Source organism: Sprattus sprattus, assembly GCF_963457725.1.
Source record: "Sprattus sprattus genome assembly, chromosome: 19".
Taxonomy (NCBI): Eukaryota; Metazoa; Chordata; class Actinopteri; order Clupeiformes; family Clupeidae; genus Sprattus; species Sprattus sprattus.
Window position 1 is genome coordinate 10,110,130 of NC_137917.1, and position 14,277 is coordinate 10,124,406.

Sequence of the window (14,277 nt, forward strand, 5' to 3'; positions counted from 1 at the left end):
ATATAAGAAATTCAAATGAAATAAATATTTATGTGAAAGACACTAAAAAGATACTGGATGTTATCAGGGAGGAGTTGAATATTAAGTAAAGCAGGTCCTGTTTTCAGTTCTGTGGATGAATCATATAAGCCTCAGGATATTGGTGTCAAGGCGCTCAGTGAGTTGAAATGTACTTCCTTGAGGGGGCGGAACCGATATGTAGCCTACTGTCAATTATTGACTAATGTAATCCCATAGAGCCCACTCTGATCTCTGAGCAGATCTATTGATTTGTGAGTCACAGCCAATAATGTCTCCCAGTACCAGGGTTCATAAAACTCACTGCGAGCCTTCATGAGCTGTGTTAATACTCAGGTCTTTATTAGAGCACGGAAAAAGTAGGCTATATTTTGCACATAATAACACTACTCTGGGACTGCCATTTGTCATCAACGCCAGTTATGGCTATGCATGTTTATGAACCGTAGATTACGATAGGCTACAATATTTAAATATTATCCATATTTATTAAATATAAAAAAGCTAAATACTTTAATTGTATGACACAATAGTATATGAATTAGCTTCCAAAAATCTTTATGACCACAACTTAATGGTTGGTATGAGCCTTGAGTGCACCCTCAGCAAAAGTCCTTGCCTCGCCGCCACCGCCGCAGACGCACCAACGGATCAATAGCAAGACGTTAGTCACCGTTTCACCAGGAAGAAGGGGGCACTTCTATCCCCTGATAAAAATCGGTTACATCCTTAGAAAATAAATAAATAAACAAATAAATAACATCCACTGCGACTCTGATTGAATTAGCCTAAAGGGATAGGGGAAGGGCAGTCTAGGGGCGGTGAGGTATGGCTAAATAGATTGAAAAGTACAGTTCGCCAGAGTCCATTTGAGGGAATAACAGCCTAATTTACACAGTGAGTAGTGCTAGATTAATCTAATGTCATTTCCATCAATTTTGCATCTCTTTTTTTTGTCTGGTGGCAGTTTAAACGTCTAGAGGAGACAGCAGGCGTGCATCACTATGTCAGAGGCAGCGGTTTGGATCGTGGTTGTTTATTGTGTGGCGGCAGGGCCCGAGAACAAGTGAATATCAAACTTTCATCCCTTCCGTTGATAAACAAACCTATGGCAGTCTCTTTGGAGATCAGCGTATCCCATGGTTACAGTGAAACACTTCCAATCATCCTTTACAATTGCTGTCATACAACAGTAGAACATATTTTTTCATACAGTGTTACATTCACAGCCATAGGCAAATGTGATACAAAATAATCCTTAAAGAATCCCTCCAGAAAAGGCACTCGCACTAGTGCAGACATAGGCCACTACAACCATCTCAGCCAACAGACGACACCACATGAAGGCTACTAAAGTTAATTATGATGATGAGTTTTTGGGAGAAGAGAAGAAAAGAAAGAACAAGAGGACATTAATTGAAAATCTTTACCTCTGATAAAGGTACCTCAGCTCTAAACTAAAGGAGAGTAACTTGATTTGCCCAGAGACTTAAGCAGGGCCCAAGCAAAATGAGGTCCCAATAAAGTCTCCGTCATGCATAATTAATCGCGTTGCTGCAATGAACTAAACAGAATCCATCTTCATTCGATTAGAGGTTTCTGAGGACGCCGGAGTGCACTGCCGTCTTCTCCACCTCCTCGTCTCTATCACCAAGTTAAGGAGTGAGCATGGTATCGGTCTGCACAATCTTTACAGAAAGCGTGACCGCTGTTTTGTTGAACGTTTTAATTTGACTTAAAACAAAAAAAAAAACGTAATTTTCCCGATTCCAAAGTGTGTGCAAGAGGCTGTTGCTATTGGCATCCAAGGTGAAATGCCACTACTGTTATTATGACATCTGCTAAAATGGGACGAGGGGCTGAGTAAAGACAGTTAAAGTATTTCAGATTTACGTTACATGTTTTGGCAGGGAAAGCCCTGCATGATGCTGAATGGAGACAAAATATACGTGTCGGTTAGCCACTCTTGTCAACAAAATTACTACAAAAATGATATCAATGGACTACTCCATGAAAGCATAACTGCCAAGGAATTGACTGAAAAGCGCTGTACTGATTAAACTAGGACGAGTGGTGCCACCTAGTGACCGGTTTTTGACTTTCTGACTGAATATGCCTAACGATAGATGAAGAAATACATTGAGAGCTTCTGAAATTCCATTTTTTTTTTATTATTCAAAAAAGCATCGCCTTCTTGTACCGAGATCCATATGTTTAAATATGCAATACATAACCTTATTTTATATATATATATATATATATATATATAAGTTCTCCTATTTGCTTGCATGTGTCAGTGTGCGTCTGTTCGTCTTCTTTTGAGAAACTTTTTTATCAAACAGGTGAAAAATATGGAAGACACAGACATTGCCAGTCCACTGAAAAGTATCTTCTTACATGATCAAAACAAAAATAAAAATAAAAGCAGAATTAAAATTCATAGTGAAGTGCAGGCTTAGTAACGAATGCAGAGGGGATGTGTACTGACACATAAAAGCAGCATTTATGACCTGCCCACACATGGCACAACCATGACTCTCAGTGGTGGCTCCTCTTTCCTTTATTATTAGCTTGGTTTGTTTTGCTTCCCGCTTTCACTGTTCGCTGTACACGGCTCAAGCCTCTGTGCCTCACCCATCCCACCCACACACACACACACACACACACACACACACACACACACACACACACACACACACACACACACACACACACACACACACACACACACACACACACACCTAGTTGGCACCGTGGGGGGGGCCTTCGGGGATGAGTGAGGTGAAGAAGGTACTGATGAAGGACCAGGTTGCTGCCAGGAAGCCGGGGTAAGGCGGCCCAGCGTTGGCACCGTCCTCCTGGCCTTCTTCTCCGCTCTCGCCGTCCTCCTCGTCAACACCGTCATCCATCAGGCGCTCCTGCAAGAGGAGAGTGAGAGGGATAGAACACTGTCAAAGGACTGTAGAAAAGACTCACAGGCCCGGAGTCAGGTGGATGCACCACACACACACACACACACACACACACACACACACACACACACAAGCACACAGAACAGACATGACAGCAAAAACAGAATAACACAAAATACTTCATTGCCAAGGGAAATCAAACACACATAGAAATAAATACACTGTTGATAAACACTCTTGAAGAAGATGAAGATAAAGTACACAATATGTTTTATGTACAATTGTTAACTCCGCCAAGGAGTTACGTTTTCGTCTGTCCGCTTGTCAGCAGAATTATGAAAAACTAAAGGGCTGATTTTCATGAAACTGGATGGAGGGGTGTAGCATGGGCCAAGGAGGAACCCATTATGTTTTGGAGTGGCTCCACAAATTATTTATCACTTTTTTTAACGTTGCGAGACAAGGCATTTGGCCTGGGCAGAGGTCTGCACTCTCAGAGTGCCCTTCTAGTTACTTGTTAGTGTTTAATAGTGTAATGAATTCAAGTCACACTTGACTCTATGGGGAGGGGCAGCATGCTCAACCCTGCCCCCCAATGGACTGGAGGGTGAGAAACACTGATGTACATGAGCATCTGTGAGATGTGTGTGTGTGTGTGTGTGTGTGTGTGTGTGTGTGTGTGTGTGTGTGTGTATGGGTAGGTGAGGTTTGATCTGTATGTGTGCTGTGTGTGTGTGTGTGTGTGTGTGTCTGTGCGCATGTTTGTGTGTGTGTGTGTGTGTGTGTGTGTGGTTACCATCTCCTGCATATCGTTGTGGCGGTCGCCCTCCTCCTGGGGTGCCTCTCCTGCTCCGGGATTCTGTTCCGGACGGAAGGGGAACCATCCTGCCTGGTGCCTGCAGGAGCACAACACACACACAAACACACACACACACACACACACACAGCCAAGAGAGAGAGACACACACATATAAGAGACACGCATAACTGTGAGGGAGAGAGAGAGAGAGAGAGAGAGAGAGAGAGAGAGAGAAGAAGAGCAAATGAGCCAGTGAGAGCCAGAGAGAGAGACTGAGAGAGTAAGAGCGAGAAAGAGAGCAAGCAAACAAATGAGATCGAGCAAGAGAGAGAGAGAGAGAGAGAGAACAAGCGAGCAAGTGACAGAGGGAGAGCCAGAGAGAGAGAGAGAGAGAGAGAGAGAGAGAGAGAGGGGAGAGACAGAAACAGATACAGAGAGGAGTACATCTCTACAACACTTTAGCCACAGTAATCAAAATGCCCCCTAAAAAAACCCACCAAGGGCCAAACTCACAGGTAAACCAGCAGCATGGCCCCGATCACCATGACGAAGCGGCCAAACGACGAGTAGAAGTAGACGATACTAAGCAGGATGGCTGCGCGCGACACAGTGTACATCCAGTCCAGCCAATCCCGATTCAGCTCGTCATCGTTAAGCACCGCCCCGCCTTGGGCGTTCATCTGGACGTTGGGGTTGGCGGGCCGGTCCTCGGGGGCAGCAGCGGCGGGGTTGGGGGCGTGGTGGGGGCCCAGCGGGGCTGCAGCCGGGGGGTCGTTGGCCTGGGGGGGCTGAGGTGGGGAGACACTGGCACTGGGGGAGGGGGACGGGGCAGTGATGGGGGCCTGAGAGGCTGCCAACGCCGCCTGACTGAGAGGGAGGGAGAGAGGTGGAGCAGAGCAGGCGGGAGAGAGAAATAAGTGACAGAAGATGGGGCATATGAGAAACAGGACCAGAAACACAAAAAGACAAACTTAACAGGATGGAACATTTTTAAAAAGAGACTATCTTTAAGAACAGGTTAACAACGGTTGTGAGAGAGAGGTTGAATGATTCCTTGCATGGTAAAAAAGGCACATACTACTGCATATAGTAGTGACGGGCATACATCTGTTGCCACCACAACATCTGCATAGGCATGTACATCGGGTGAGCAGGTAGCGCAGCCCCAGCTTGCATGGGGAGCTGGAATCCAGCTGGCCTGTAGAGAACACAACACACACACACACACATTCATATTTATACTTACAACTAAGGGTTGCACAGAGCACTTGAATATTCCAGTTATAGAGTAATCAAGCAGCTCAATCATTCTCGGTTTTCTACATTAACATGCTTGTGTGAACTGAAAATGGCTCCATTTCTAAATATTGTACAGTTAGTCGTGACTACATTTCTCATACTGCTTTGTTTGGAGTTGAGAGGAAGCAGGTTTTGGAGGGAGCTGACAGCAGAGAAGAGTTGATGACTGCTTTGTGTTTTGGACGGCGCTGGAGAAGTAAAGCGTTTCAGTTCTGAACTTGTCTCATTCCGTAAAATCATTGCCTACACCAACTAAAAAAACCCTCCGAGGATCTCAAGAATTACACTAGCTCTCACACGCATCCAGTTTTCAGCTAGAGCCCTTGGTGAACAAGAGGAAGGATGGAAAAAGCAGAAATCAATTGTTTGGAAGGGCTTTGATAAAACGTGCAGTAATTGTGAGTTGTGGATGGATTTCTCAAGGATTGCTCAAACATGTAGTCTGTCATATAATAGACTAGGTTACCACACTAACACATCTGTCATATATAATAGACTAGGCTACTACACTTACACGTCTGTAATATAATAGACTAGGCTACTACACTAACACGTCTGTCATATAATAGAATAGGCTACTACACTAACACGTCTGTAATATAATAGACTAGGCTACTACACTTACACGTCTGTCATATAATAGACTAGGCTACTACACTAACACGTCTGTCATATAATAGACTAGGCTACTACACTAACACGTCTGTCATATAATAGACTAGAATACTACACTAACACGTCTATAATATAATAGACTAGGCCATAGGTCTTCAACAGGGGGTCCGCGACCCCCAGGGGGTCCGCAGATGGTACTGCAGGGGGGTCGCGATATCTTTGGTTGATTAGACAATTTTTTTTAAATATTTCTAAAAAAAAAAAAATGTTCCCCCCACAAATTTAAATGTTTTCCGAATCAGAATTGTATTTATTCCCTTTAAATTAACATTAACATAAATCCAACATATTGTAGCGAACGTATAAATTGATCATGAAGATGTTATCTTTCAGTCCAATGCACACATTCAGCTACCCACAGGAGCTCTCTCAAGCTGGGCAGCGGTTCACTTACAGCAACTTTCATGCAACTACGACAGCACAGGCACTAGCCAATCATATCGCGTTTATGCTCAAGTCTAAAGAGCGCTAAGATCAAAAATAAAAGATGGCGGACCAAACTCCGTAGCTGGTCTTGTTTGTACCTATAAATTGGTAGTTTGACAGTTTTTTGCTTAGATTTTTTTTTAATCACAGAGAAATAGACACTGTACAAGGTCAAAAAACCTTAATTGTAACTGAAAAATAAGTCTGAGAGGATTTGCTAGGTGTATGAGCCCCCTATCTAATGTTAGCATGCTACTACCTACAAGGTTAACAACTTGCTAGCGGTGTGATTGGTTTGTTGACCTGTCAATCTCACTATAACGTCTCTGTTGTCAACACAACCCCATGCGCCAGACTCCTCCTCCGTCATCCGTTGGATCGTGTCAGTCAGGAGTCATTGAAAAGAAGATACATCTCACTAATGTTGGAGGATGTATGCCATCGAAAGATGTTTGAGGATTCACTGTCCTTTCTTTATGTATGATGAAATTAAAACATATATCTGCAAATTATTTTAATAAGTTGTTATTAATTGTTAGCTCAGAGTTGTATGCAAGATGTATGTTTGTAAATGGCAGTGGCACGGCCACCCTGTACATTTCAAACTAAATTTTATAGAATTTATATAGAAGGGGGTCCCTGCTCATCTCGCCATCAGTTTGGGGGTCCCTGGCCTGAAAAACGTTGAAGACCCCTGGACTAGGCTACTACACTAACACGTCTGTCACATAATAGACTAGGCTACTACACTAATGTGGCTAAGCAAATGAATGTTGTTTTTAATCAGTTGGGCTTACTAATGATGACCAGGTTTCACAGAATTCACAAAAAAACACAGCAACATTCTAATTGCTGAATGACTCCTCTACCTATCCCCAAAGGTCATGACCTATGGACGCAGGTCTGCCACAAGTGAACCTGTTGGTTGATATACTGACTCTTGCATGATGCCAGGGGGAGCGGGGTTGACTGCATGGGTGTGGGAGGGGCCCCGATGCCTCAAGCCATCAGAACTTCCTGCGGTGGAGGTGGATGGGCCATCCTGATTGGGTGAGCTGGCTGAAGAGGAGGAGCTGGAACTGTCAAAGTTCTGAAGGATGAGAAAAACGTCACTCAAAAATAAGGCAGGGAGATCTGGTGACTAAATGTATGTACTGTTTGCCTGTTCCTACAAGCACCACATCATTACATGGACCACAGGCACAACCACTTCACAGACTCAGAAAACTTCAGTGTAAATAGACAGTAAAGATATCTCAACCTCAACATGAACCCCACATGAAGGGCGACCCCAGGCCCTTCTCCAGCAGACTCACCACAGGGCTGGCCTCCGGCGCCTCAGGGGTACTGCCACTGCTGTGGGTGGAGGGGGACTCCGGGGGACTTTGAGTGGCACACACCAGGTGGACCATGTGATACTCATCTTGCTGCGGCAGACACAGACGTCTACATTTAAGCCAAGCGTTTATGTCTCCACACAAATATATATATACATATATATATTTATTCATTTCGGCATATCCTTTTACACAAAGCAACGTATTGGTAAGATATTGTATATGACACTGTTTACACTTCAGTAAGGTATATATGACCGATTCCAGTTGCGAGGTAAAACATGACTTGTCATGTTGTTAATGTGTCTGTTAACTTATTTAATAACTGTAACTATGCAATCACACAGGTCAAATTGAGTATTTGAAAATAATTAAACTCTTGAAGTTGGTGATACAACACAGCTAAAAACACTTCCGCACAAATGTAAAGGGATTCTCTAAATCTCTTAGCGCAAGTGTATGGCTACATTTTATCTGAGCTTGCATCCCTTTGGATGTGAGCATGTGGTCTTGCAATGCACCATTAGATAAGCAATGGAACAAAGACTTCAGACTCAGATAATCCTCATCCCCAAGTAAGAGCATTTAAAAAACATTACACTACTAAGTCAAGCTATTCTAAATAGGACTTGTTGGTCTGTAGGATCTATTGAATAAATCAAGGCTCATTTAGCTTAAATGATACAGTATCATACACTTAATGATGCATGTAATTTAGTCCAGGCAGTACTGAAGCTTAAGGTACTGCAGAAATCTCAGAGGGGAGCCTTTGGCCTTCTAATGGGTTATTTTTAACAGCTGTAATGAAACGGGGCTGGCAGGCCAGAGATTAGATGCTTTTTATTGTTGCTCTCTTCGCATTGTGGACGGATGACGGGGACAATACAGCGAACAACGCACAGCCAGCAGAGAAAGAACAGACTGGAACTCAGTGGCATACAAAAAGATCAACAACCCCAGCAACATTTAGGCCAACCTCACAAGAATCCAGCACACGTATACACACACACACACACACACACACACACACACACACACACACACACACACACACACACACACACACACACACACACACACACACACACACACACACACCTTTCTCAGGACATCTCTCAAGTGTAGGTGATCTTGGAGAAGCCGTCCTGAGTAGACCAGCCTTTGATCCTTTGATGACTGCAACACAAACAGAAACTCATCCTCATCTAGTAATTTAGTGATTGCTGTCAGTTGCACAGAGGGCACTGAAAAGGCATTACGACACAGTCCCATTTTAAAGACTCATAGCTCACGGAAGATTCATATTCCTATGCATGTCTGTGCCTGTACAAATCAAATATTCCAAATCGAAGAAGAGGAATGTCCACGTCATGTTTGAAAACCCTACTGTTTTAAAAGCAAAGACCATCTCAAGAGACAATCCTGCCTAACTGCATGCAGACTCACCGGCTTGCTGGGGTACACGTTTGAGATGTGTTTTTTCAACTTCTCCACAGTCCAGTTCAGGAAACAGTTTATGGTCTGATCATCGTACTTCTGGTTGGGGGCCTTGATGACAAGGGTGACAGGACTGTCAACTGCACCTTGGTCCATGTTTCATGCTAGTGGTCTACTCCTTTGCTGGTTTTCATGAATGGAGGTGGGGGTGGGGGTGGGGGATGGCGCTCCAAATTCTTTGAGTCCTTTGAAAGAAGAGAGACCTCCAAAGACTGTCCTTAGATCTTTGTCATGGTCACCTTCGGTCCGACAACTGACAAAGATAGCCACCAAATCCTTATTGTGGCATTTTATTCGAGATGTAGGGTGACATGTGTCCAAAAAAGATCTTTCAGCCAAGAAGGAGGCGGCCCACTTTAACTGAAGACAATCTGGGGAACATTCAGAACACTGATCAGTAGATGTCTATGTTTGTACATGTTTTAAAACATGAAGGACACGTAGTTAGTAGGCGTAGGCTAACCCTTAATCGGCTGACTGTCTTCCCCAAATTCTTGAAATGCCTGAACTTTCGTGGCTCATGGCAACAACACAGGTCAAAACACAGACATGGAGACACCAGAGTGCCTGACCCACAAACGGCTGAGAGACATGACACGATTACAACGCACCTGTCGCGTAGTGTTAACTTGACAGCTGTCATAACAACACAACAACATAGCCACACACAACCATGTTTATGTCAAGAAGCTAGCTCTAGCCTAGGGTTACGTTACTAGCTAAATACGTCTACAGCAAATAACTGTACTGACAAGGAACACCGAAATAACACATATAAGTACAAAAATACCTCAATCTACGTGTATTCTCTACAGTACGTACCAAAGTCGCATGAAAGAGGTCAGGTAGTTATCGCTAGCATGCTAGAGAAAGCTATAGCCAACGCTAGGCGAAACGGAATTCAAAGAAAGCACAAAACCGGAGTTTGCATTCAGGCACATAGAACTATGTGATAGAGATCAAGCTCATCTAATAAGGTACCAGAGCTCATACGCACCTCACTTAGATGCTCATGCAGTTTTAAGCCCTCTGTTCTTGGTGCGGATCCATAACACCCTACTTGTTATCTTGTAAAATGGAGACGGGCGTATCACCGGAAATTACATCATTATTTATCTCCCATACGGTAAGGTGAGTGAAGGTCCACCAGGTGGCAGCAGATGGCCTCTGGATCAGGATTTTAGAGCAGAATTAGGTTTATTCAAAGATTTTCATAGCTACCAATACTTTTGTTTTTTGTCAACAACTGAGCATCACATTCTGTTTTGTCACAAAGATTTATTCATACGCAGACTTAAATAAGAATTGCTGAAATACATGGTTTTCAAATTATGCTTAGAATCCATTTAGCTTAGCCTACATTGTATCTGCGGCTACAAATGGTTGATTTCATAAACATGTGTAAATGCCCAAACTATGTTTTTATAACCCTTTTCAAAAGATTTGGGTCCTTTATACAGCCTGTCATTTTCTAAAGAGACACTGAATGTATTATGGTCCTTTGGAGAAATTAATTAATTGTATTGAGATAACTGTTACTTACTGTATTATACAACTAATAGTATTTATTTACTTCCTTCAAACTACTCCCCAAAAGGGCTTGTAAGCATCTTGCCCTACAATTAGAGTTGTAGAAACATGTCTGGAGCTTTGTGAATATGTTTACCTTGAACAACATCCAGGAAATAAAGAAATTCAAAGAGACCAGCCAATAATAGCATCATAATAAATTCAAGCTGCAAAACTCTAGAATTACAGTGGTCATGACAACCATTTTATAAAAAAAAATATTAAGATACACATGCTGTGCATTAAATCTTCCTCACATGGTTGAAATCACCCATATAAAACACATTAACCATAAAAGACAGAAAGCACATATACCATAGGATAAATGTCTGGTGGCCTGTGTCATGACAATACCAGTTAAATGCAGGATTAGACGTAATCTCTGCCAACAACGCACAGATGTCTCCACAGAATGGTCTTGTACATTTTGTAAACCAACAATTGAATGTGCAGTGGACCAGCTTTTTGCTCAGACTGAGGAAGCTAATTTAAATAGCAAACTTGTAATTTTTCACAAAGCGAAGAATTTTTGTATATTACGTCATTACCACCAAACCAAGGAAGATTTCGATCATCAATACTTTATTGCATAACTGATTGTACCAACACCAATTTGCCTACAAAGCGAACAGATCTACAGAGGATGCAGTAGCCCTGCTGCTTAACACTGCACTGGAGCACCTGGAGTTAAAGAACACTTACATCCGTATTCTCTTTATAGATTACAGTTCTGCATTCAATACAATTCTTCCAGGCAAACTCATCTCCAAACTTCAGGACTTAAACCTCAATGCTACACTGTGTAACTGGGTATTGGACTTCCTGACCAAACGCACACAGAGTGTACAACTGGGGAAGCATCACTCTTCAAATCTGACCATCAGCACTGGCGCCCCACAAGGTTGCGTGCTCAGCCCACTTTTATACACCCTCCACACCCATGACTGTGCTCCCTCCTGCCCATCCAACTACATCTTCAAATTTGCAGATGATACAACAGTGCTTGGCCTCATCTCCAACAACGATGAGGCTGCCTACAGGCAAGAAGTGGGAAACCTGGCAGTCTGGTGTTCTGAGCACAACCTCAGTCTCAACATTAAGAAAACAAAAGAGATGATCATTGACTTCCGGAAGTCTTGCCAGCATAATCACCATCTCCCACTCTACATCAACGGTGAAGAGGTTGAGCGTGTCACCTCTCTAAAGTTTCTGGGTCTGACACTGACGGAGGAGTTGTCCTGGGTCAAAAACACAGCTTCCGTTTTAGGGAAGGCCCAGCAACGCCTCTTTTACCTCCGGAAGTTGAGGAAAGAACACCTTCCTCAGAGGCTGCTGTACAATTTCTACCGCTGCGCTATAGAGAGTGTGCTTACATACTGCCTGAATGTATGGTCCTACAGCTGTACAAAGGCGGAGCAGGCAGCCATCCAGAGGCTGATTAAAACAGCGGGAAGGATCATTGGAGTAGAGCTGCCCGACATCTTGTCCATCTCCTCCTCCCGTTGCCTGCAGCGCTCTAAACGCATCCTCACAGACCCTTCTCATCCTGCCCATCATCTGTTCCTGTTACTCCCATCAGGGAAAAGGTTCAGATCAAAAAAGGCACGCACCTCCAGGATGGCAAAGAGCTTCTATCCCTGTGCAATAAGGCTCCTCAACAGCTTACCCACCCCACCCCCCCCACCCCCCTTCATCTCCCCCCGGCCCAGCCCGCCCCGCCCCCCTTGGACTGTGCACTCTAACACTTGATGCACCTTAATATGGAAATATGGAGATATGGAAATATATTGCATTTATTATTTTTATTATTATTATTTTATGTATGATATTTATGAATCTATTTATCAATTGTTATTTATTATTATTTAGCTGTGTAAGAAGTCTGGTTGCCTCTACTGTCTCGTTGTCTTTGTGGCAATGACAAATAAAGTACTTTGAACTTTTGAACTTTGAACTTGAACTTGTACAGCAAGGTGTGTAGTAATAACTATGAGAACATTATAACATATGTAATTTATATTTACAGAAAATCTGTCAACAAGCATGAGATATACAGTTTTGTGCTGCATTAGGCAATCATCAGTATTTAACCAGCACACCCAACATATAGACAAAACATATTTCTGTTGAGCCCAAACCGAAGAACAAATAAAAACAATAAATAAAAACAAATGGCTGACTTGAATGAATGAATATTTAATCATTAAATCATGAATGATGTGTACATGGCAACATATGAAAGAAAGCCTTATTTTGAGTGCTTTTGTTTCAGCTTAGTCAGTACATCTTGGGTAAGCTTCCTGCTGTACCTATTATTCTTATGGTGCCCGGGCATCCATCCAAGCATGAAACGATGAAAGTCAGTCCATGCAAATGCAAACATCTCCCTCCACTCTGCCTCCAGGTCCTTAAAATTCACTTGCTCATCCACAGCTGCCCTCAATTCAGAAAAGTAGTAGTCCAGCAGGTCTGGAACTCTCTTCTCACACTGTTTCTCATTCATAGAACTACCAAGAAAATAAATAACATCCTTCATCCCACAGCCTCCCCCCACGTACTGAAAGTCCACTGCTGCCACCCTATTTCCGGTCCCAGAGAAGCAGAAGTTGGCCAATTTGGCGTCCCCGTGCACAATGGTTTTGAAGTGGCAACTGTTAAGTATCCTGTCTATTTCCCCCGCAGATTTTTTCAGTTGTTGGTCTGACATGACCTCCAGCTCATCGGGTCTGGTCTCCAGGTGCCAGTATGTACCTATGGGCCATAATCCCTTTGGTTCAACCCCCACGAAGACAGCATGGAAGTTGGCAAGCCAACCGAGGCAAGCCTTGATCTCATCATCGCTCACACTATTCCTTCGCTCATTAAATCCCGCCACATCCAGGTCTTCCAAAACAATCACCTGTTCATCCCCAAAAGATCTAGCCACAAGACAAACGGGAACACGGCAACGATCATTGGTGGCATAGTTCTGGTACCAATATGTCTCCACCTGATAAGACCGCACCTTGCGCTGGTGAGACCTGTCGGTATTCCATCCACTTGGATGTGCAGACTCCTGTGGAAACTTCACATGTTTGACGACCACAGACGGACGGTCACAGTTTTCCAAATGAATTCTCACTATCTCGCCATAGCCACTCCAAAGGGTTTGTATTTTTGCACCTTTGCGCAAAGCCTTAGCTCCACTTACTTGCAGAATTAGGTCTTGATATGTTTGCATTCCAAAAATAGGCTGTCAATTGAAAAGGACGAGAAAAGTTATTAAAGAACTGCAAAGTTGACAGCATTTTGACAGCTTTACGTCATGCATAATACAAAAAACCCAGTTAGCTTAAAGTCTACCGAGTGAAAGTGCTGAGGTGGTAATATATTATGAGTAGCATTAGGCCAGCGTAAGATGATGTGTATGCTACCCGAGATGCGCCAGCAGTTTAGCAGGAAAATCAATTAATGGAACGTTACAGTTTCTTTTGCATTGTGGAATTGACCTATCGCTAAGCCCCGCCCCCCATTGTGACAGCTGCTAAATCGGACACTTTATCAGAGCTGACTAGAGTTTACAATGGCAGCTATCAGTGACAAAACTATATCCCAAGAGGCTCTAGACAACTTTTGGAGACAAAAGGACCTGATTTCGCCTAGAAGGCTTCAAAAGGGACTTAATTATGCAATGGAGGGATATGTATACAATTTAAAACTCGATATGGTGGATAACAAGCTTAAATTTGAGGCGAGAATTTACAGA

General features: G+C 43.2%; 1 protein-coding gene across 2 annotated transcripts; it reads right to left on the reverse strand.

Moving 5' to 3' along the window:
- Positions 1–1,038: 1,038 nt before the first annotated feature.
- On the reverse strand, positions 1,039–10,052 carry herpud2 (HERPUD family member 2). Of its 2 annotated transcripts, none has more exons than XM_080857763.1 (9): positions 9,961–10,052; positions 8,913–9,334; positions 8,565–8,642; positions 7,446–7,556; positions 7,068–7,219; positions 4,835–4,927; positions 4,243–4,596; positions 3,727–3,826; positions 1,039–2,936 (listed from the first exon to the last, which is right to left on the reverse strand). In XM_080857763.1, the coding sequence occupies exons 2-9, from the start codon at positions 9,057–9,059 to the stop codon at positions 2,760–2,762; spliced, it is 1,212 nt and encodes a 403-aa protein (XP_080713889.1). In that variant the 5' UTR covers positions 9,060–9,334; positions 9,961–10,052; the 3' UTR covers positions 1,039–2,759. The 2 variants fall into 2 exon arrangements, with proteins under 2 accessions (XP_080713889.1, XP_080713888.1); XM_080857762.1 differs by having other exon boundaries at positions 4,808–4,927.
- Positions 10,053–14,277: the final 4,225 nt, after the last annotated feature.

Bases quoted from the DNA above. Each gene is read 5' to 3' on its own strand.
- herpud2 (XM_080857762.1), bottom strand. From the start codon at position 9,059: ATGGACCAAGGTGCAGTTGACAGTCCTGTCACCCTTGTCATCAAGGCC. The intron at 7,557-8,564 runs GTGTGTGTGTGT...TGTCTGCCGCAG, and splicing joins TGAGAGATGTCCTGAGAAAG to CAAGATGAGTATCACATGGT. The intron at 4,597-4,807 runs GTATGTGCCTTT...CCTCCCTCTCAG, and splicing joins CGTCACTACTATATGCAGTA to TCAGGCGGCGTTGGCAGCCT.